The sequence below is a fragment of the Hoplias malabaricus genome, chromosome 13 (genome assembly GCF_029633855.1).
Source record: "Hoplias malabaricus isolate fHopMal1 chromosome 13, fHopMal1.hap1, whole genome shotgun sequence".
NCBI classification, from domain to species: domain Eukaryota; kingdom Metazoa; phylum Chordata; class Actinopteri; order Characiformes; family Erythrinidae; genus Hoplias; species Hoplias malabaricus.
Genome location: NC_089812.1, coordinates 21869873 through 21891861, shown reverse-complemented (window position 1 = coordinate 21891861; position 21989 = coordinate 21869873). Strand labels below are relative to the sequence as shown.

The 21989-nt window shown below is 42.0% G+C and overlaps 1 protein-coding gene across 1 annotated transcript in view; it reads right to left on the bottom strand.

Moving 5' to 3' along the window:
• The window catches only part of ppfia3 (PTPRF interacting protein alpha 3), a 37171-nt gene extending 17613 nt beyond the window's left edge, over nt 1-19558 (bottom strand). Inside the window, exons 1-11 of the mRNA XM_066641895.1 lie at nt 18412-19558; nt 11958-12059; nt 10209-10373; nt 8916-8990; nt 8116-8175; nt 7879-8007; nt 6609-6701; nt 2247-2299; nt 1046-1139; nt 630-764; nt 143-226 (exon numbers count right to left, since the gene is read on the bottom strand). Coding sequence (XP_066497992.1) covers nt 143-226; nt 630-764; nt 1046-1139; nt 2247-2299; nt 6609-6701; nt 7879-8007; nt 8116-8175; nt 8916-8990; nt 10209-10373; nt 11958-12059; nt 18412-18744 — 1323 coding nt within the window. The 5' untranslated portion in view covers nt 18745-19558. The remainder of the gene's footprint in view (nt 1-142; nt 227-629; nt 765-1045; nt 1140-2246; nt 2300-6608; nt 6702-7878; nt 8008-8115; nt 8176-8915; nt 8991-10208; nt 10374-11957; nt 12060-18411) is intronic.
• Nucleotides 19559-21989: the final 2431 nt, after the last annotated feature.

Below are 21989 nucleotides of genomic sequence, written 5' to 3'. Positions count from 1 at the left end.
TAGCCCAGGTTCTGGGAATACAAAAGTAACTAATCCATCATTCCAATAAATCACCCTGACCTGAATTGAATTGAGAAAGAGACAGAAAGAGGATAGTGAGGAGAGGAAGATGGAGGGAGGGTAAAGGAAGAGTGTAACTCACTCTCTGCAGCTCCTGGTTCTTCTCCTCCAGCTGTGCCTCCATCTGCCGTAGACGCTCCTCAAAGTTGCCGTGACGCTCCTCGGCCTGAGCCACCAGGAAGAGGAAGAGCGAGAGAGAGACAGACAGAGAGAACGACAGAGAGAGAGACAGCCGCACACACAGAGAGAAAGACTGGACATTATTTTGTTGAAGTGGACGAACTTCAGAAGCTTGTGCTTTTCTCTATACACACACACAAGGGTGTGTGGTCAGTGAGGGGTCAGTGTAAGGTCAGAGCATGTGGTCAGTGAGGGCTCGGTGTATGGTCAGAGTGTGTGATCAGTGAGGGGTCGGCGTATGGTCAGACCATGTGGTCAGTGAGGGGTCGGCGTATAGTCAGAGTGTGTGATCAGTGTGGGGTCAGTGTATGGTCAGAGCATGTGGTCAGTGAAGGGTCGGCGTATGGTCAGAGTGTGTGAACAGTGCGGGGTCGGCGTATGGTCAGTACCTTGTTTAAGGCGGCCACTCTCTGGGCGAGTTGGGCCTCTATCTCGGGCAGTGTTTCTGCACGCTGCAGCGTCTGCTGAAGCTTCTGCTTAGCGTCGTCCAGACGTTCCTGCAGCTGTCTGTTCTTCTCTTCACTCTGAGAGAGAGAGAGAGAGAGAGAGAGAGAGAGAGAGAGGGAGAGAGAGAGTGAGAACTGAGATTAACATTACAGGGTTTTACACATGACGGTGGAATATTGCTGTGAACACAGACATGCTGCTGTGGGGTTTGATCCTTGTGGTAATTTGACCAAAGAAGGTCCCAGTCATTCCACTGAGACCCAGAACAGTGTTCCACTCTGGTAACGGAAGAGAACACATCCCCTTTAACGCCCGTATCGTCCTGTCCTCAGCCGGAAGAGAATGTGGGAGCTGGTACCTGTCTGTAGAGAGACTCCTTGCTGGCCAGTTCATTCTCCAGCTTGTCTTTAATGTCGTGGAGAGATGTCGCCTCCCGCTGGGCACTCAGGTACCTGCATGACAATAACACACTTCTTACACTCTAACATTGTATAAAGTATACAGCCTTTGACCCTATGTTTCTCCCACTTCTTTATACACAGTATTTAATATGTGACATATTAAAAAAGGAACACACCCTGGAGGGGGCGCCAGTCCTTCATGGGGCAGCACACACTCACAGATTCACTCACACACTCACACCTATGGACACTTTTGAGTCGGCAATCCACCTACCAACGTGTGTTTTTGGACTGTGGGAGGAAACCAGAGCACCCAGAGGAAACCCACGCAGACACAGGGAGAACACACCAACTCCTCACAGACAGTCACCCGGAGCGGAACTAATAAAGCACTCTAACCGAACATTGCCTCACAACATACTTGGGGCGTACAAGCTTCTCACAACATTCATGAAAGCATTTTTATTGTCGCTGAGGCCCAGGATGTGAAGGCGTATGAATGTGTAAAGTTACATTAAACCTGAACCATGAATCATTCTGAACACAGAGGAGTTTCTAGTGGTTTAATCAATGTGTAGATGGGGACGTTAATTGATGCCAGTTTTCAGCTGAATGTTGGTTCCCTAGTTGTGACAGTGGCCATTTTTAACCATGTCTCCTTCACTGAATGAAGCCGTCATTTAAAAGCTGCAGTGTGTGTTTGCTCACATTGTCTTCATCCAAAATTAAACACAATAGACAGAAGAAATCAGGAGGGGGTAAATATTTTTTCATGTCACTAAAAACAGAAGACCCTCCCACACAACGTGTCCATGTGTGTGTGTGTGTTCCAGGTGGGACTACAGTGTTCTTCTCAGAAGAGCTGCACCTGCTCTACGCCTCGAGGACAACTCTGAATAAACCTGCCCTTGTGCTTCTGCACCTGGGACACTGCCAAAGGTGTGTGAGACTCATGGTTAGGTAGTGGGTCCAGAGCAAGAAAACAACACACTCCGGGCAGAGCACTAGTCTATTAAACGGAATCACACACTCACCCAGTCACTCACACACTCACCCAGTCCCACCCATGACCCCAAGACCCTGAGACACTGGGGGCTAACTGCTGTTCTATTGTGCAGCTCTAGTTTTATATCAATCACATCATAACAAGAACTTTACCTGCGCTCTAATGTAGTGATTCTCTCCTCCATATCCTCCCTCTGACACAGAGCCTAGATAAAGAGAGAGAGAGAGAGAGAGAGAGAGAGAGAGAGAGAGAGAGTGGAAGAGAGAGAGAGAAGTAGTAATATTAACCATAAGTTCATATTATAGTTCCATCAGTGAAATAAGCAGTAATTGTTCTCAGAGCTGCTTCTTATCTGTAATTTTTCCTTCGGTGCAGGGTTCTCCCAAGCTCCACATTCTTTCGGACCCACAGTGTTGAGCTGTCCTTCTCCCAGTGGAAATCCACTTTCTCAAAGAGGAAGCTTTAAGTGCTGTTTGTCTGATGGGGGACAGTTGTGGTGAAACACTAGAGGAGTCTCCCACAAAAGAAGGATTTCTCAGTGCAGCCAGATAACTTCAGCCCAAAGTCTCGCCTACGTACGAGGAAAGAGCTGAGGGACGTTCCACTGGACAACCCTCAAGATTGATCTTAGGTAAGTGGAAAAAGTATGGGACCGCTAACAGGGACAGTCTGGGGACAATTCTACTGGAAAAGGAATCACTGAGGAATTTAATGGATAACTAATATATATTGTAATTCTTGTAATTCTTGTAATTTGTTGCTGATGTTGCATTTATTCTAGACGATACTCCATTCCATTTATTTATTTATTTACTTAATATATTCATTTTTTGTACACGTGTGTATGTTTAAGGTCTGTCTGTGTGTGATGTTTGGTTTAAAACGCTATAATTATTAATAAATTTTAAAAAGTGCTTAAGTAATCAGACTTCGTGGAAGACTCCACAGGTCTCGCGTGGCTGTTGGAGTCCTTCTTTCTCTGTATCTGTGTCCAACTCACTCTTCTTTGTGCGAGTGGAGTATGTTTTATATATAGTTTTAAGTAACTGTAAAGACTGTTTTGACTGGAAATGAAATAAATGAGGGGTGGTCTCTGGATATTGTACATGTAATAATTGATAGATGCATTGACAAAATAAATAATATAATATGATTAGAACACAAATGGTAACCTCAAGAACCAAAGTAACACGAGTTGGATCGTCTAATTTTAAAGCAACACTAGGTAATAATTTTACTTAAAAACTACAGTTTCAAAATGATTGTGAAGTTGCTTCTACTCTGGGTTCAACACTGCAGAAACTGCACTATGTATCTGATGTAGGAGGGTAGGAAACCATCCCCCATGCTTTCTGGACAGTGTTGTAAAAATGAATTACACTCTCCAACTGTAGGGGGAGCCCAGGAGCAAAATTACCAGCTCTTACCTAGTGTTGCCTTAACAAAGAAAGTGTGGAGCTTTTGTAACAAGCACAGTGCTCAGTTACAGTAGATTTGTCTAGACTTCTCCTGGTTTTCCTGGAACTGTCTGTCCTGCAACTGAGCGCGTGCACACACACACACACACACACACACACACACACACACACCAGCCTTGATGTGGTTGAGCTGAGGTCCACACAGTAGCTGGGAATGTTAATGACACGCTTTAGGGACTTGTGTTTACTTCAGATCAGCTGTTGCACAACAGCCACAAACATCAGGAGAACAGCGAGACTTACGTAACAGACAGAAGAGAGAGGGGCGGGGGGCAGGAGGAGCAGGGATGGGTAGAAACAAAAGAGAGAGAGAAGTGGAGAGAAAGAGAGAGATATAGAGAAAGACAGAGAGAGTAGAGGAGGAGAGCTTCCACCCAGACCGCCACAATCTGTCAATACGTCAAAAATTCAGTCCAAAAGGATGAAGAAGCCCCTGCAGCATCTTGGAGTTAAAAAGATCTTTATCACAAAAGAAAAGATTCCAGAACAACTGCGTCGTGACATGAAACGGCGGCCGGTGCCAAGTCGGTGAGAGCTTCTGCGGCGGCACAAAGCGCAACAAGCTGCCGTTATTACGGAAAATTAGACATTGCTCACTGACAATGACAGACAGCTCCTTATTTGTAGGAAGCTTTGATGAATTCCATGGCAGCAGATACACACAAAAACACACACACACCTCCAGATAAACCATTGCACCACCATTTACACGATAATAACACACAGACTCATACTCAAGGGTGTAAAAATGCATCATAAAATATCCATCTGGAGCCAGTGATTCACCTCCCTCTATTCTGGAAAACTGAACCAGATTCTAATCAATTATAGCTGAATTTAACAGACTGAGCACGCCTTCCTCAGCCCAAAATGTAGACGTCAGTCTATTTACAAACGTAACAACAGCCCCAACCTGCTACGAGAAGCTGGGTTCGCTATATCTGTTTTTATTTTTCATACACTACGGTGTCAGAAATATCAGCAGCCCTCAAGAAAGTGAGCAAAAACATTAATAAAATGAATCTAATCCGCCCCTCGGCGGTGTCTCCATCTTCTAAACACACGTCATTTCAGCAGCTCCCACCTCCCAGCCCTGCGCACCTTCGTCATATCGGGCAAAAATGAGGGACAGGGTACACAGAGCCACATGGCATTCCCACTGTAAAACATGGTGGTGGCACTGTGATGCTTCAGGGCTGTTTTGTCAATGGTTCAGTGGCTTGAGCTAAGATCAGTGAGGTATATACATGATTTCATTCCCTCCGTCTCTAGCTCAGTGCTGGTTACTGTGGCCATCCTTTAGTGAATGTTACCAACTCCACTCTGCTTGCTCTATTTTTTACTTGATTCTTCTTTTTATTTGTTTTAGAATAATTATTTTATTATTATTTCAGTCATTTCATTTAATTTGACCCCATTTTTGTTTTTTGTTCTCATCATTCTTTTGTAATAAATGTACATTCTTGTAGTTTAACATTTTACTTACAATTTTTAATTAGTTTTATATTTTCCGTATGTTTTATTGTATGTTTTGTGTAAAACACATTACAGAGGGTCCTCGACTTACGACGTTGATCCATTCCTACGTTGCGTCGTAAACCGATTTTCTGTGTAAGTCGAAACATACATACATACTGTACGTAAATAAAATACTGTAAGCACTTATCCTATCCTAACACCTATCCTAACACAGTAATTATCAAAAAACACATAAAATGCGTTTAATAATGAAATGGAATCGTAGTAGCAGTCGAACAACTAAGTCCAAGCGACCAGCCAATGTTTGTCGCTGTTTCCCCCTTATCGAATCGCTTTATGATATCTAATTTCACTTCCATGGTGATGGCTTTTCTCTTCTTCGATGCACTGCCATCAGAAGAGTCTGCCTTATGCTTGGGAGCCATAATGAAGGGCAAAAAGTTCACAAAATCAAACACACACGTGCACACGTGAGAGAGGACGACGTAGCAGCAAGCTAAAATGGCGTACAATGCGACTGGGGTGACGCCGTCCTCCTCGGTCCCAGGCGCGTAACCATGTATTCTTCCGCCGCGCACACCAAACACGAAGTTCGCGTTACGACGTTTATGACACAAAACCAATTAAGTCATAACAAGGCTTTATACAGTAAATGGGAGATGTGTCATAACCACGAAACGTCGTAACTCAGGACTGATGTAACCCGAGGACCTCCTGTATTTGTATTTCTATAAAGGTTTTTAGTCTTTTATAATTACTTGATTTATTTTTATTATTAAATATACATTTATTAATCAATTATAGTCGACCTGATTTTAGTTTCCATTTTTCTTCTTAACAAGCTTTTGTTTTAATTGTCATTTGAGATCAAATTTTGCTTTATTTTTCTGTTTTTATGTATTTCAGTTATTAATGTTTCTATTATTTTACATTCACTTGATTTCTGAATCAACTCGGCCACATTGTAAACGAAGGTCACCCTCATTTGTTCTCTGAGGTTAAATAAAGGTTGACTGAGTATAGATCTGGACAGTTTGCATTCTCCTCAAACACAATAAAGTGTTCAGTGGTGTCTGAGAAGCAGCAGCATAAAAAGAAGAAGTGGGCTGACCTCACATCTCCCGGGAAGTAGATGCCGTTGTGTTGTTAGCTGTGTTTAGTTGTGCTAACAACATATGAGGCTGTTTTGTTGCTGTGTGCTGATCCCACGTGCTCTCATCTTTGCCCATTCTTTTACCCCTCCCTGTGTTGTGGTGTATGTTTTAAACCAGGGGCAGAGCCATATTTTTGTGCTTGTAAAGTATTTTCAATTTGCTTTAAAAAAGAGCATTCCTGACAACGTGTGCTATGCTTTCCTCACCTTCTTTGATGCCTTTGTTACAATATAAAAGAATAATACCACACCAGGCAGACCCTAAGACCCTCCCAGCCCCATGTTTCACTCACAAATACGTCCAAGGATCCAATAATAACAATGTGCTACCCATTGCGATGCCTATGTATTGCTTGGCCTAGTTAATGTTACCAGTGCCATGTTGCAAACCCTGGGCCATGTACCTCTTTGAGCTCTCTCTGCAGCTTCTGATTGGCTTCTTCAGTTTTGGTCACTTCCCTCCGGGCAGCGGCTAACTGCTCCTCGATCTCTCCAACCTGTGTGGGGTTTAGAATACACACACATTATTACAGCGCAGTAATATCAGCATTTTGCCTTTTAGGTCAAGTTAAATATGCATTACAACTAGTGTACATACACAGATCAGCCACAAGATTAAAACCACCGACAGGCGACATGAATAACTATAACGATCTACTTAGAGCGGCCCCTGTTGAACGTGGGTGGATATATCAACCAGCGAGAGAACAGACAGTTCTTGAAATTGATGCTGGAAACAGGCGAAATGCTAAGTGTAAAGATCTGAAGCATTTTGACTAGGACCACATTGTGATTCATAATGTTTTGGTCAGAACGGCAGGTCTGGGATTTCGCAGTGTGTAGTGTTAGTGGTCTTGCCGATGACACAGGCAGTGGGGAGTTCCTGCCTGAGCTGGGATCTGAACCACATTGTGCTGTGCTGGAAGCAGTGGTGTTACTCACTGCATTACCCGAACACTAATCACTATGACTCTGTTGGGTTTGGTGGTGTGTAACAACACTGAAGAAAGTGGCTACACAACCTTGTATCTCCATTCGTGATCTGAAAGCGTGGGTGGGGGGTGGGTTTATTCGCAGGAACGTCGGTCGTGTGGGGGCTGTGATGACTGAAGGATGAGTAAATTCAGTGAAATATGTCCTCATGTGTGAGGTCGAGGCAGCAGGGTACACCACTTGTTACTGCGGTGGTCCTGTTACTGATGTGCTAATGTGCTGCCTCTCAGTGGCACAGTGAGGAGGGAGAGTTAAAAGAGAACAAACACCAGCTCTGAAAGCAGTCATGGTGTGTTTATAAATGTATGGTGTGTTCAATGTAATGATGTGGTCATTTGTGAAAATCACAGAAACCTGTCATCTGACCGTGTGCACCCAAACTTTTGCATACGACCAAGTGAAGTCCTGAAGTTACAGTACTCAGCCACCAGAGGGAGCCCAGCCTGCTTCCAATATCTCTATAGCAACCATATCACTCTTATCTCCACCTCTGATTGGCCAGCTGGAACATCCTCTCCTCCTGCTCTCTCTCTCTCTCTTTCTCTCTCTCTGAAGTTTTCATTGCTTTGTCTCCCCTTTAATTCCCTCCTTCTCTGATCTTCTTCAGACCTTTTCATTTCTTTCTCTTTTTCTCTTTTTTCTTTCTCACTCACTCATTCACTCACTCAGTCTCTCTCTCACCTGTCTGCACATGAGGGCCAGTCTCTCTTTCAGCTGTGAAAGTTCTGCTCTCTGTCGCTCTATCTCTCCCTCTCTCTGTCTATCAATCTCTCCATCATCCAAGATGGAGGACGGGCCATTGGGGAGACGCTGGGAAAAAAGAACAGTGAAAGAAAGAGCAACAAACGGATCAAAATATTGTGGAAAACTGTGGAAGAAAAGTCTTAGAGATTCCGTTTGGGTGGGCGAGACTCTCACCTCTTTTCCGTTGTCCATTCCTCGCTCTCTTCTTTTGATCTGGTCCCGCAGACTCATAACCTGTGAGGAAGAAGAGGGGCAGTGCAAAGTGGAGGGACGAACAAAGAAAACCAGGTGTCAGTCAAGCGATAGCTCACTACTTCCATCCAGATGTGGTCAGATGTGCTACTGTTGCATTTGTGTAAAGTTTATGTAAACCCTTAATCTGAGAGGGGACCCTGCAAGTGTGTGTAGGGGGTGGGGGATGGATGCCACCACACTGTGGTTAAAGCCACCTTAGCTCCACTGACTGTACACAAACACTTTTGTAGTTTTACAATTAAAGGCTGTAGTCCTTCTTTTGCTCTGCATACTTGAAACCCTTTCACCCTGTTCTTCAATGGTCAGGACCCCCACAGGATCATTCTCAGCTCTGCAGTGACACTGACTTGGTGGTGGTGAGTTAGTGTGTGTTGCACTGGTGTGAATGGATCAGACACAGAAGCGACTGCTGGAGTTTTAAAGCTCTCAGTTTCACTGCTGGACTTTAAATAGTCTACCAACTGAAAATGTCCATTGTGGTGGTCCTTTGGGACTCCTGAACATGGGTTCAGAATTAGACTAAGTCACATGGTGTGTTTAATACTGTTTAACAACCTGACAACATTAGAAAACAACAACAATCTGCACACAATAAATCACAGTATCTCAAGCACCTGCTTCGTAGGGTCATTGCTGAATGTTGAAGGAGAGAAAGGGAGGACTGAAAAGAACAAAGGAGAAAAGATAAATAAAGACAAATAAAAAAGGAGGATCATCACCTCATTGGTAGAAGACTCAAGCTCTTCCTCCAGCACGGCCACTCGCTCCAGAGCCACACGCAGTCTTTCTCTCACCTACAGGAGACAGACAGAGAGAGAGAGAGAGAGAGAGAGAGAGAGAGAGAGAGAGAGAGAGAGAAAGAAGAGGGAGAGAAAGAGAGAGAGAGAGAGAGAACATAAGAATGAGACCTAGTATTTTTTTATTTTAATTTTAATTAGTTTAAACTAAAACCTCCAGAAGTATTCCTTTGAAGTTGCTATTTTGAAGATGCCATGTTTCTGGCGGATGTCTGGGTCGAGCAGACTTTGTATAAACCAGGTTTTAACAAACTTTTTTCCAATGACCCACATTTTGTCCACAGATTTATATCATAACCCAGGCAACACTTACTACATCATAAAAAGAAATACAACCCACATTGGCCTATTTGTTTCCCTGTTTTGCTCAGAGGGGTAGGGGTCTCAGTTCTTGGTGGGAAACAACCCAAAAAAGTATTGTCAGTAATCAGTATTTTCTGCTTTATAACAATTATATTATCTTAGCTTAATGTAATTTTAATGTGTTATGCCCATTTTCTTCATAGGAAACATAAAATATCACTAGTATAGGTCTGGAAAGATTGACTTGTATAGTCAAGAGAAAATGGGAGGAATTTTTACACCTCAGGGAACACTATATGAAAATCATAGAGACCAACGAGGTCTTTGTTCATGTTGTAATTGTTATTTTGTTTTGATGTCATTAAAAGTAAAAATCTAAATAAAATATTGGAGAGAAAATATATAAAACCGGTTGATAGTTAATTTAAAGTTCCACCTTAAACTGTGAATCAATTACATTCTAGTGCCCAATGTTACAGCAATATTTAAGGTGGAACTGGAAGGTTCTGAAAAATAAAGCTGCAGAATAAGAATCTTAGCTTCATATCACAGAAGAGTGAGGAGAGGGTGATAAAAAAATGACTGTGGAACTCTTCTTAAGGCGAATCAACCCCTAAATTTAACTGTCCAGCAAAAAAAAGTCCAGCAGCTCCTCTGAAATTAGTGCAGGCCGGTGCACAGCTACATTAAGAGCACCACTAGTCGCCTGAACTCACCCTGAAGTTATTACAACAGCAGCTGGGGTGAGTACAGTCTGGGCTACAGCACCGTGGGGCGTTCATGTACATGTTCCTTTCGTGTTTTTGTGTCTGTTTAAATTCAGTTATTTAACTTTTAGCATTTTTGTCTGCGACACCATTTTCTTAACCCTTGGATGGGTGGCGGTTTGAAAAACCTGGTCTAATCCCTCACCTTCTCGTCCAGAGCTTTGTGATGCTCAAATAGGGACTTGAGGGCCTTCAGCACCTCGACCTCACTGGAGACGCCGGCAGGAGACTGGGCCTGACGCTTGACCACGGTCATCCTGAGGGAACGCTCGTGACGAGAGACCAGACACTCTAAATGCTCCAACAGCAGCTAGAGGGTGAGAGAGAGAGAGAGAGAGAGAGAGAGAGAGAGAAAGAGAAAGAGAGAGAGAGAGAGAGAGAGAGAGAGAGAGAGAGAGAGAGAGAGAGAGAGAGCTTTGTCAGCATCATCAGAATTAATGCTAGTTTGTTCTTCATTTTCCAATATGTTCATCTGATCTGCTGGAGGTGGAGAGGAAACAAGATACTGGATGTGTGCTGGGGACGTGGAGACACCTGGTTACATTCACTACCAATGGAAAGAAATCAGACTCCACAATTTGTCTACAAACCACTACAATGAAAACAAAAATCTGCCATCCTTTTATTGGTCTGAAGTTGTTGTTATTTGTTGTTTTAAAGGACCCCAAACTGAGATTTACACAGGGGATGTGATCTCTGATGAGGTTGGGGTGGAGTTCTGGGGGCTTTGCAGTGGCCACAGAAGCCACGCCCCTTTATTCAGCACCTACACTTTAGGAGAAAGCAGTCTTGGAAGAGAGGGAGGTGACGGAATGAAGTGAAGTTTCTCGTCACAAGAAGCTGAAAGGAGACAGAAGAAATTCTAGGGTGTGGCACTGTAGGAGGAGGAGCTTCAGATGTAGTTCTTCACCCAAACATACACCTCCTGCTGTAATCCGGTTTTACGCAGGATTAGCTTTACACTGAGAGCTGACGTAATGTTATTTTATGACAGGATGTCAGTGATGTTTATAGTGGATTGCACAGAATAAGAAATCTTGGTGAAAATGACAGATATTAGAGTGGCTACATTGCTGTCACACAGTGTGGATCAGACACAGCAGTGCTTCAAGAGTTTTTATACCTCCCACCAAAAATATCCATCCTCCAACGACCTTATATTCTAGTCCTTTAAAACAGATAACATGCGAGAAATTGTAGGTTGCTATTGGGCACACAATCTATAGCTATTAGAAATGTCTCTCCGCTGAGTGCTCTTTAGGTTGCTTTGTGGATTTGAGCATGGTACTTGTACTTGAACTATATATTTCAACACTAAGCTCCTACCCAGGATGTAACGGAATATTCCCCCCACATGTCAATTCAGACTGGATTAAAGTAACCTGGGGTTATTTCTACTGCTCGTTTTACAGTAGGTAAAAGGCTTGGGAATCTTTCCTGAAACGAGAGTATGTACTCTGGAAAAATGACTAAAATGATCTGGATTTGGAAGGAACTCAACCCACTGAGATACTCCAGTAATAATAACTTTACCGCAGGTCTACAGGTGTAACACTAATCCCATCTGAATAGGGCTTTACTTCATCAGGAAAACTGAGATCTTTTTTGTTGTGGTTTGTGTTTCCTGCCACTACAGGAGAATGGACACAGGGTAGTGGGTTTAGTGAGGTGTGATGATTGTTTGGTGGGGCATTGCCCAGCTAAATAATGCCCTGATTTTGGGCCTACGGCTTGATATATAGCACCATAAGACAAGAAAATGATATTGGAACAAACACAACAACCCATATACAACTCCTCCACAGTCACACACTCACACACATACACACACACACACACACACACACACACACACACACACACACACAGTAGTAGTGTAGCTGTAGTTACTGACCCGTGTGTTGTTCCTCTCCGCCTTGAGCTCAGCAATCTCCTCCTCTCTCTCCAGCAGCTGCTCCCGACACACATTCAGCTCTTTGGTCAACACTGCAAACTCCTACACACACACACATGTGCGTATGAATAAATTACAGTCGTGGGAAAACATAACACACATCAGGCAAAAAAACACAGGCACGCAAACACAACATACCTTAAAGTTGTACTAAATCTACAATATATATTGTTGGATGGATACAAAGCCTCCGCTAGACTCAGAGGAAACCCTGAAAGACCCAAAACTCAGAAACCTGAAAGGTGGGAACATCTTTCATCCAGAAATACATGGTGGCCTTGCCCTTAAGTGAGGAAGCAGCCAATCCCCCGCAAAACTCAAACAGAATTAACACGAGTGGTAGAGCATTGGTTACCAAAGTTCAGCGTAGGGCTGGGCAATTAATGACTATTTCCATTTTTTTATTATTCTGTTCAACCAGTTTTTTTAGTTTTTTCTTTAGTGACAAAGCCACTGAACATAAAGAAGTCAAATGTAAACACTGAGAAACACATAGTTTCCGACCAAAGTCAATCCCCCCTGGGCCTGAGGTAGTGGAGGCAGAGCAGGGGATTTAAACCCCTCTTGCCCACACTTTGCATTGAACATAGTGACCTTAGGCTCATCTACGCTGGTGCAGAATGTCCCCTTTCATTTCATGCTTTCTCCAGAGATTACAGATTACACACGCTGAAGCGCATCCGTGATTGGTCAGGATGCTGAATTAGATCAACTGACTGGATAGAGGGCCCGTTTGCATATTGTTGCTTTCTGTTATATAAGCACTGCCCAAGCAGATGCTAAATAAATGATAAACAATCGATACATCGCGCAGACCTGATGTGCATGGGAATGTGCGTGTGTGTTGTGTTGGCTGCATTCAGGAGTGTAAATGCTTCAGTGAGCAGCTCCTGGCACACACACACACATACACACACACACTGTGTTGTGTAAGCTGACATATGGCCCCATATGCCACTTACTGTACTTACACACACACACACAACACTTTGTAAAGTGTCCATGAGCTAAAACATGTGTCTAAAAATAATGGCATGTGTTGTAAACAACATCCTCTGCAACATTCGAAGAGAAAATTTAAATCAAGGCAGATCAGAAAGGGAGTCGTTATTGTTTATATTTGCTAAAGAAGCCATCTTTGTATTTTACTGATGAACACAATTAATAATTAATCAATAATCAATTCAATAATCCAAGGCTTTTTTTTTTAAATCAGCATCATGTGGCAGAGTCCAAAAGCCTGGTTCTCTCTGGGTGGGTACAGTAGCCCCACCTCTCCCCTGTTACAAGCACAGTGCTAGCCAGTGTGGGCATCTCTTAGCTAACACAACAGATCTGGACAGTTAGCATTCTCCTGCAAGCATGTTGAAACACAATAACTGTTGGGAACTTCTGATGATTGAACCAGGACACAGAGTCTCACTGATTTGAAGCACAATAGCACCCCCCTGTGGATCAGTTTCTAAAGGTGAGTGAGTGAGTGAGTGAGTGAGTGAGTGAGTGAGTAAGTCACAAGCAAGTTTCATGAGGTGCTTCACATCTAAAAGAGAGACAATAGTTGGAGAGAGAGAGAGAGAGAGAGAGAGAGAGCTGAGTGTTACAGATGGTTACCCTGTGGTCCTGTAGTACTTTGGCACTGAGAAACTGAACCTCGCTGAGACTGGGTTGGAGCTTAAGTTTGGCTCAAAATTCCCATAATTCCAAAAATTCCCACAGTGTGAGCATGTGACCTTTTGTTACAGCCAATGATATGCTCCCTACACTGCCAGGATGCCTTAAAGGAATTCATTGTAATATTTTAACCTTGGAATTACAGCTTCAAAATCATTGTGATTCTGCACATAACAGAGAGAACAGAGCTTCTGTTGTTGCTACTCTGGGTTCAACACTGCAGAAACCACACTATGTAAATTTTGCAAGAGGGTAGGAATACACCTCCACACCCTCCCCAATGATTTCAGTACAGTGCTGTAAAAATGATTTAGAGTAGGAAAAGCCCCAGTGCAAAAAATCCAAATCTTCCTTTAATAAATCATTCATTTTAAAGGCACTCTAGGTAAGGTTTGGTAATTTCTCCCCTGGGCTCCCACTATAGATGCAGAGTGTAATTTATTTTAATATCACTTTTCTGAAATCAAGAAGGGCATAAAGGAATGAGAAGAATGTGTTGGGATGATATCCTACCCTCCTCCAAAGATTACATAGTGCAGTTTCTGGAGTGCTGAGCATGGAGTATCAACAACAGAAGCTCTTTTCTCCCTATTATAGGTCAGTGATGCATTACAATTAATATGTATAGTATAAAATACTACCAAGTGTTCCTGTAAAGAAGCCACTAGTTATCTTTTACTGACACCTAGTGGCCTAGTGGTCTGTACTTAACCCACCCCTGTGAGGGGGACCCACTCTATGGAGCATAAACTTTTGTTTCATTTAACAATTAATTTCATGTCAGTTGTGCTTTTCTTTACAGTTTGCTACTTTGTGGTGCTACAAATGAACATTTCCCTTCCTTTTTCTTTGTCTTTCCTTTCTCTTTGAAACACTTGCTCTCTGTTTCTCTCTCCATTATGTCCTTTCACTCTTTCTTTTAAATCAACTCTTTTCTCTCAGCAGCTTTTCCCATCTTCCGCTCCCATTCTTCTTTCTTTCCTTCCCATCTTATTTTTCTCAACAACATTCCTCTTCTTTTATTTTCTCTCCCACTCCTTTCTTTCCAGCCTGTGTGTGTGTGTGTGTGTGTGTGTGTATTGATTGAGCTCCTCCTGATCTCTCACTTAAATGTCCAGTAACCCTCTTACTGGACACTGGCCTCTTTAATGACTGTTATTTCACAGTGGAAAAGAGAGAGAGAGAGAGAGAGAGAGAGAGAGAGAGAGAGAATGCTGATACAGTCAAACGGCTGATCGCTGATGAAAAACAGTTTTTCCACATCTGTAACCATCACCATTCAGCACTCCTTCATTTCTCCGCCATTCAGCTCTCAACCATTCATTCCTACACCATTCAGTTCTTTTTAGCTCAGCTCATCAGCCTTGTCATACCTTAATCTGCCTAGTACCTTTCAGGAGCAGTTTACACTGGACACGAAAAATCCTCTAAACAATCAAGATCAGTTTTATTCTATTCCACATGTCAGTTTTGTCAGTCACACGTGATGTTTGCCCGTGACGTCACTACAGCCATTTTGGAGGTACTGTTCCCATGAGCGGCTCAGTGAAACAGCTCATTATATTTATGCTCAGGCAGAAGTTACAGCACTAAAACTGGAAAAGCTCAAGACAAACTCAGCGTGGACACTGGGGGCCGGTACCTGGATGACATCTTTTAACAAAACTGAGCCCTACGACCTGACCACAAGACGTTCGGATTCTGCACTGCTGCCTACAACCTCATACTTGGATATTACTAACTCAGGTGTTTATGATATAGCAGTGAACATTTCTGAAAGTGTCAACCCCTTCAAGTCCACAGGCAGGACACAGGATCTGTTTATATTTCATCTGCCGTACTGCACCAACACAGTCCTGACAGCGACAGGAAGCTGGCTTTAATCACAGAAACTTGTGTTGAGTAGCAGCCTTCACTTACAGACAACATTTCTCCCATTAAAACCATTCATTCATTCATTCATTCATTGTCTGAAACCGCTTATCCAGTTCAGGGTCATGGTGGGTTCGGAGCCTACCCAGAATCATTGGGCGCAAGGCAGGAATACACCATGGAGGGGGCGCCAGTCCTTCACAGGGAAACACACACACACACACACACACACCCTGGGACACATTTGAGTCACCAATCCACCTAGATAGTCACACTACCTGTCTGTGAGGAGTGTGATGGGCTCTACCCGTGTCTGTGTGGGTTTCCTCACTGGTAGGTGGATTGGTGACGCAAAAGGGTCCGTAAGTGTGAGTGTGTGAGTGAATGTGTGAGTGTGTGTCGCCCTGTGAAGGACTGACTCCCCCTCCATGGTGTATTCCTGTCTTGTGCCCAGTGATTCCGGGTAGGCTCCGGCCCCACCGCCGCCCTGAACTGGATAAAGGTTACAGACAATGAATGAATGAACTGGAATTCCATATATCTGCAGGGTTTAACATTTCAGCAGGGATTCTTGTACTGAAAAATTAGTTTTTTTTTTTTTTAATAAACAGACACACTCAAAAATTAATTGCCTTATATTATATTTGACCGTATGATCGATGTATAAGATCAGAACAAGCAAGACCAGAATCACTCTTAAGCACAAGACACAACAGAGGAGGGCAGAAACAGAGCCACCCAAACATTCGGAGATTAAATCAAGGCAGCAAAATGAACCTGAACCGGCCTCAATGTGTTTATTTATTCATTCATTCATTCATCTTCTACAACCACAAAAACAGGGCTAAGGCAGAGACAAGGGAGGAGACAAGAACATATTAAAACAGGGTCATGTGCTTAATGGAGCACATGACAGACAACAAGCAAACTCAGCGAAGACACAAAAACAGAGCAGGAAAACACCGGGCATCACACACTCACCCAGCAGTCACTCAGACACTCACTCCTGGGGACAATTTTGAACAGCCAATCCACCCACCAAATTGTGTGCTTGAACTGTGGGAGGACACTCGAGCATTCAGAGGAAACCCATACAGACACAGGGAGAATGCACAACACTCCTCGCAGACAGTGACCAGATTTGGAGTTTAATCCCACAACCCAGGAGCCCTGGAGCTGTGAGACAACAACACCCCCCTGCAGCTCCACAGGGCCGCCCACCCTCAGCGTAGTCTGAGAAATGATCTGTCGGTCTGAGCATACGACTTTGGGGTATAAATAAATAAAGTCTCTTCACTAACACACACACACAGCCACAAAAACAAACAGCAGACTAGTCCGATCCAGGCCAGAATAGGTCAGCACGGGCAAAACCAGGTCACTATCATCTCGCTCTCACTCTCTGTTTTAACAGCATTGATATTAACCACTAGATTCTTCACCCTCTCTGTCCAGTTACTGGCCACTCAGATCAGAACACTAGCCCAGCTCTGACACCGCTTTTTATCATTCATAAGAACTAATACACAGATTATAACACAGCTAATACTAGTTCAAATACCAAGTACTGTTGACACAAAGTCCACAAGATCAAAAATAGACATAATCTTTCACATTAGTTAACAAATTTAAAATACTTATACCGTCCTCCCACAGTTTAGCCTTTTATATATTATATACATGTACATCGCTGGGCAAAATAATAAACCGCCATTAATGTATTTTATTTACAGCCAAGTGACTATTAATTACAGCTTATTAATTAATTATTTATTAATTAAACTACAGAAAACATATATTTAACACTGTACACAGAAGCCAGAACCAATAATATTAAAATAATAATATTAAAAAAAGAACACACAGTGTCTTGGACACAAAGCACTGAATTGCACCCCTTTTTTGAAACAGTTCCTGAACATGAGTGAGTGAGTGAGTGAGTATGCAAGGTCCACCACGTGTGCAATAACTTCTCATGTGCAGCCATCTCTGTATAGTTGTGTGGGTTATATGTTTTGTGAGTATGTACGTTTTTAAGTCTTTTTCTCCATTGTTTTTTTCTCCATTGTTTTTATTGCGTTACTGTCTTTTTTTCCCCACTTCTTGTCCAATGCCTAAGATTGTGTGCTGCTGTAACAAGTGAATTTCCCCGATGTGGGATCAATAAAGTCAAGTCTAAGTCTAAGTCTCCCTTACAGCTTGCATTCTTTTCTGAAAACTTGCCTCGTTTATTTCCAAGCAATCTGCAGCAAAATTCAGTCCTAAAAACTGGTTTCATCTTATCACAGTCCAAGTAATCCTACACCACTCTGTGATGATTTGGGGAAACAACAGCAGCTTAATTTGATTTGCAGAAGTTATGTTCTGGGTTTCCTTTTCTCTGTAAGACAGAAGGACACTTTTGAGGCTCTAGCAGGTCTTGCACTATTGTTAGAAGTCTCAATTTTCTCATATCTTTTAAACTTCTGATTATCTTATATTTAAAGAAACACTAGGTAAGTTTCAGTGTTTTTGCTCTTGTGCTCCCCCTACAGTTCCTGGTACTTTTACAGCACTGTTTTTAAATGAACTGGGAGTGAGGAATAAAGGAAGGTGGTTTCCTATCCTCCTGCGGACATTACACAGTGCAGTTTCTGCAGTGCTGAGCCCAGAGGAGCAACGACAGGGGCTGTATCCTCTCTGTTACATCGCATGTTTCTGAAGCTATAATTTTAAGGTAAACCATATTTCCTAAAAAATTAATAGCTTACACTTAATGACCCTTATAGATTGGAGACGACGTAAACGAATGGTGGTCTCTGACTTTGTGCAGTACTGTAGGTGATTATACATAGTAAAGCAGATGCTGTACCTGTGGCAGTGCGATGGAGAGTTGTCTCTGCAGCGAGTCTTTCTCGTGGCCCAGTTCTCGGAGTCGTAACTGAGCCGTTCCTAGACTGTCCTGCGTCTCTCGGAGGCTCTCCAGGAGCCGCTCTCTCTCCGTCAGCATGTTCACCATCAGACTCTCCAGATTCCCCGTACTTCCACCTTCATCTCCTCCACCTCGAGATTCCCGGCCCCCATAACCTCCCATCCCCCCCATCCCTCCCCCCATGCCCCCGCCACCACCAGCCGGAGAGGACGGCCCACCGCCACCACCGCCACGTCCATCCTCTGAAATGGTGGGCATCACTTCACACATCATCCTGAGGCCGGAGAGTGGGGGAATGTATCCGTGGAGTCAATTTGGACTGTGAGAAAGTTCTCAGGCTCCTAATGTCTCTATGATCCAGTGACTGCAGTGAACCTAGTATGTGTTTAAAGCCTTTTAACTCCTTAAACTGCAAGCGTATTATTCAGATACTGACCTTAAGGATTTCGTACCTAGTAACCGCTATGAAAAATTTAGTAACTACTATGAAAACTATATTTAAAGTGTGTGTGATCAATAAAGCCTGTAGAAACCTCTAAATTTGACTTTCCAGTAGCTATCATGAAACTATTATACGTCAAATCCCTTACACTACAGGCATTTTTTTAGTTACTGAATATAAGGCGTAATAACCAGTAAATATTATGAAACTACCATGTGTTTAACCCCTTAAACTGCAGTCATATTTTCTAGTTACTGATCGTACGGCTCAATATTCAGTCACTGCTATGAATTATTCAGCAACTACGAGACTTTAAGAACTTAGCAGCGAGTGTCTGCACATGCGTGTGTATGTGTCAGTGTGGGTGTGTGCATTTGTGATTGTATGAGGAATGTATTAGCACTTGGTCATGTGTGTGTGTGTGTGTGTGTGTGTGTTGGTCTGTAGGAGGTGGTCAGGAAGTGTGTGTGAGTGTCTCTCCCTTCTGCTCTCCTTTCTCGCACTTTCCAACGACACCTCTGTCTGAACTTCTTCAAAGATGAACTTGCTCTTTGCTTTCTCCCATTTTCTTCAAATCATCCATTTTTCTTTACCCTCTTGATTATCCCAGCCCCTGCCCAAGCCCCTGTCCCAGTCCCGGTCCAATTCCCTGTCCCGGTTACACCTGAGGTATGGTCCAAATCTCTTCCCTGTGTTTTCTGGTGGAGAAAGTATGCCCCGGTCCAGTTTTTTAATTGAAGGACTTAAGCAGCAGGAGGAGACAGGAGAGGTCTGTTGGGTTTTCTGGGAAGGGGTTTTGAAACAGGTGAGAGAGCTGTGGAAAAATGTAAAAGAAAGTATTAGTCCTGGAATCATTTTACTTGCTGAATGCTCTGAAAAAAAGAAACTACAAAGTGTAAACCAATACCAATACAAATGATTACAATGTACAGCCATAAGAATATAGCAGAATTCACATATAGCTGTACATTATGGAGAGAATACACTAATGTGATCATAATACTACATATCTATAGAATATTGAGCAGATCTATATTTCCTTTTCTGAAATTAATAATGAAACCTTGTTTATTAGCATAAATTGATCCAGTATTTCCTTTTGAATAGTTACTAAGCCTTAAAATGATCTATTAATTTTGAAGAATGTAACTTAAAATGAGCATCTAAATGAGTGTACATTAATCAAAACATTTCCCAGGAACATTACTTTTCCAAATTATTGTTGCTCTCTTAACCAACAGAAGATTTACAGATTAATTTAATGGAAAATACTTAATTCCAAGTAATTTATTTAAAACTATTTCTGTTGCTGGCCATTTTCAAATTAGAAAAACAAATTCCCTCTCTCTCTTAAACAAAATAAATGAAAGGAGAATACTGCAGACAGCTTAAGGTTCCACACACCATGCCAAAGAGATAGATTTAGTTGTCAGTAATTTTTTGCATTAAAACATTTACCAAATTCTATCTACAACACCTTATTGCAAATAGCACACATGTAGCAGTATCTTCAATGTCACATTTTACTACTCCTTTCTGAGAATATATTGACTGATTTAGTGACACTCACACAAACTCCTCTATCACTGTTTGATTACATATTGCACTACACTTTAGAACGGACACGATTTGCTTGAAGAGGCTTGTGTGTTAAAGTATACACCACTGTAGCATAGCATCAACAGAACTGTCCAAAAATATATGCTAAATTCTTAAAGCTTGAAACTTCCTTTCCTTTTCCTGGAATTTCAATTAATGTTCATATATTCCTGTGGTTTAATATGACTGAAATATAGTGTATACATTTCCTTGACTCTATTACCACACAGTACGAAATACACAGCTAATATTATAACAACCCAAGGTGTGGGCGCTATTTCAGGACAGATTCGTTATAGGATCAGATCAGTCTTTTGTCGCCTATAAAATCCAGCTAGCATTTTGTGCTGACATCAGCCACCATCTATGCCACCTTTATATACGGCAATTGGGATTCATAATGTTATTAAAACACAGTGGTGAATCAATATGAATGCCTTGTGTCATTTTAATTAAAATAGTTTATTCTTTCCTCCATAAACAACACATACATGACGTGCATGCTGCCAAATCACTTATTTTGTCCAAAGTTTGATAAGATTGTCCTGATTTTACTGGTGCCAACACTTATAAAATATATAACTAATTTAAAAAACTCTAGATATTATTATTATTTTTATTCAGTGTTTCACAAATTTCACAGCACCAAATCAAATAAAAAAAACCTTCCAGTCAGCACACAGCAGTAGGGCCCACATGAGTTGAACATGGACTAGCTGGGATCAAAATGGATATGGGTATCGTTAAATTGGCACATGGTAATTAGTGGAACTGCCTAGAATAGTGGGGCTGCCTAGATATGGAATATTTCTTAAAGGTCTTTAACGCTTTGTATGGGTTCATTTTTAACATAGTGGATCTTAGTGTAGAAAAATATTGTTGTGTTTTCAAGTGGGCATTCATATGTGGGACCAACATTTAACCCGAGTTGGTTTAACATTTAAAAACTCTACAATGTTGTACATTTCAGAGGGAAAATAAGCTTGCTAATGTAGCTAATAGTGAATGAAATTCAACAGTCACCATTAGCATCATTAAATTTGCTGTGATACTAACTGAGACTATTGTTTTCATTTATGTTTAACAGTTTTTACATTTCTAAACTACTATTTTGATCCTCAATCTGAAAAAATTCTACAGCATAAAAGGTTTAAGGCAAAGACAAGTAGTAGACCAAAATTAGCATTAGCATTATAGTGGATTCATTTCTCCAGCATTTTGGAAAGTATAACGACTCAAATCAGCACAATTGCTTATAATGATGTTTAACAGCCAGATATCACAATATATGAGATGCTAAATGCTTATCGAAATAACCTAGTAGTAGCAGTAGTTAACATTATTATTACTTTAGCTTCATTTATTTATTTCTAAAGGTGTTCTTATTGTTATCACTGGCAGGATTCAAACCATATATCCATTAGTAACAATGTTATAATCTTCAAGTGTTCTTGTTCAGTGTGTGTCTTAGCTAGGC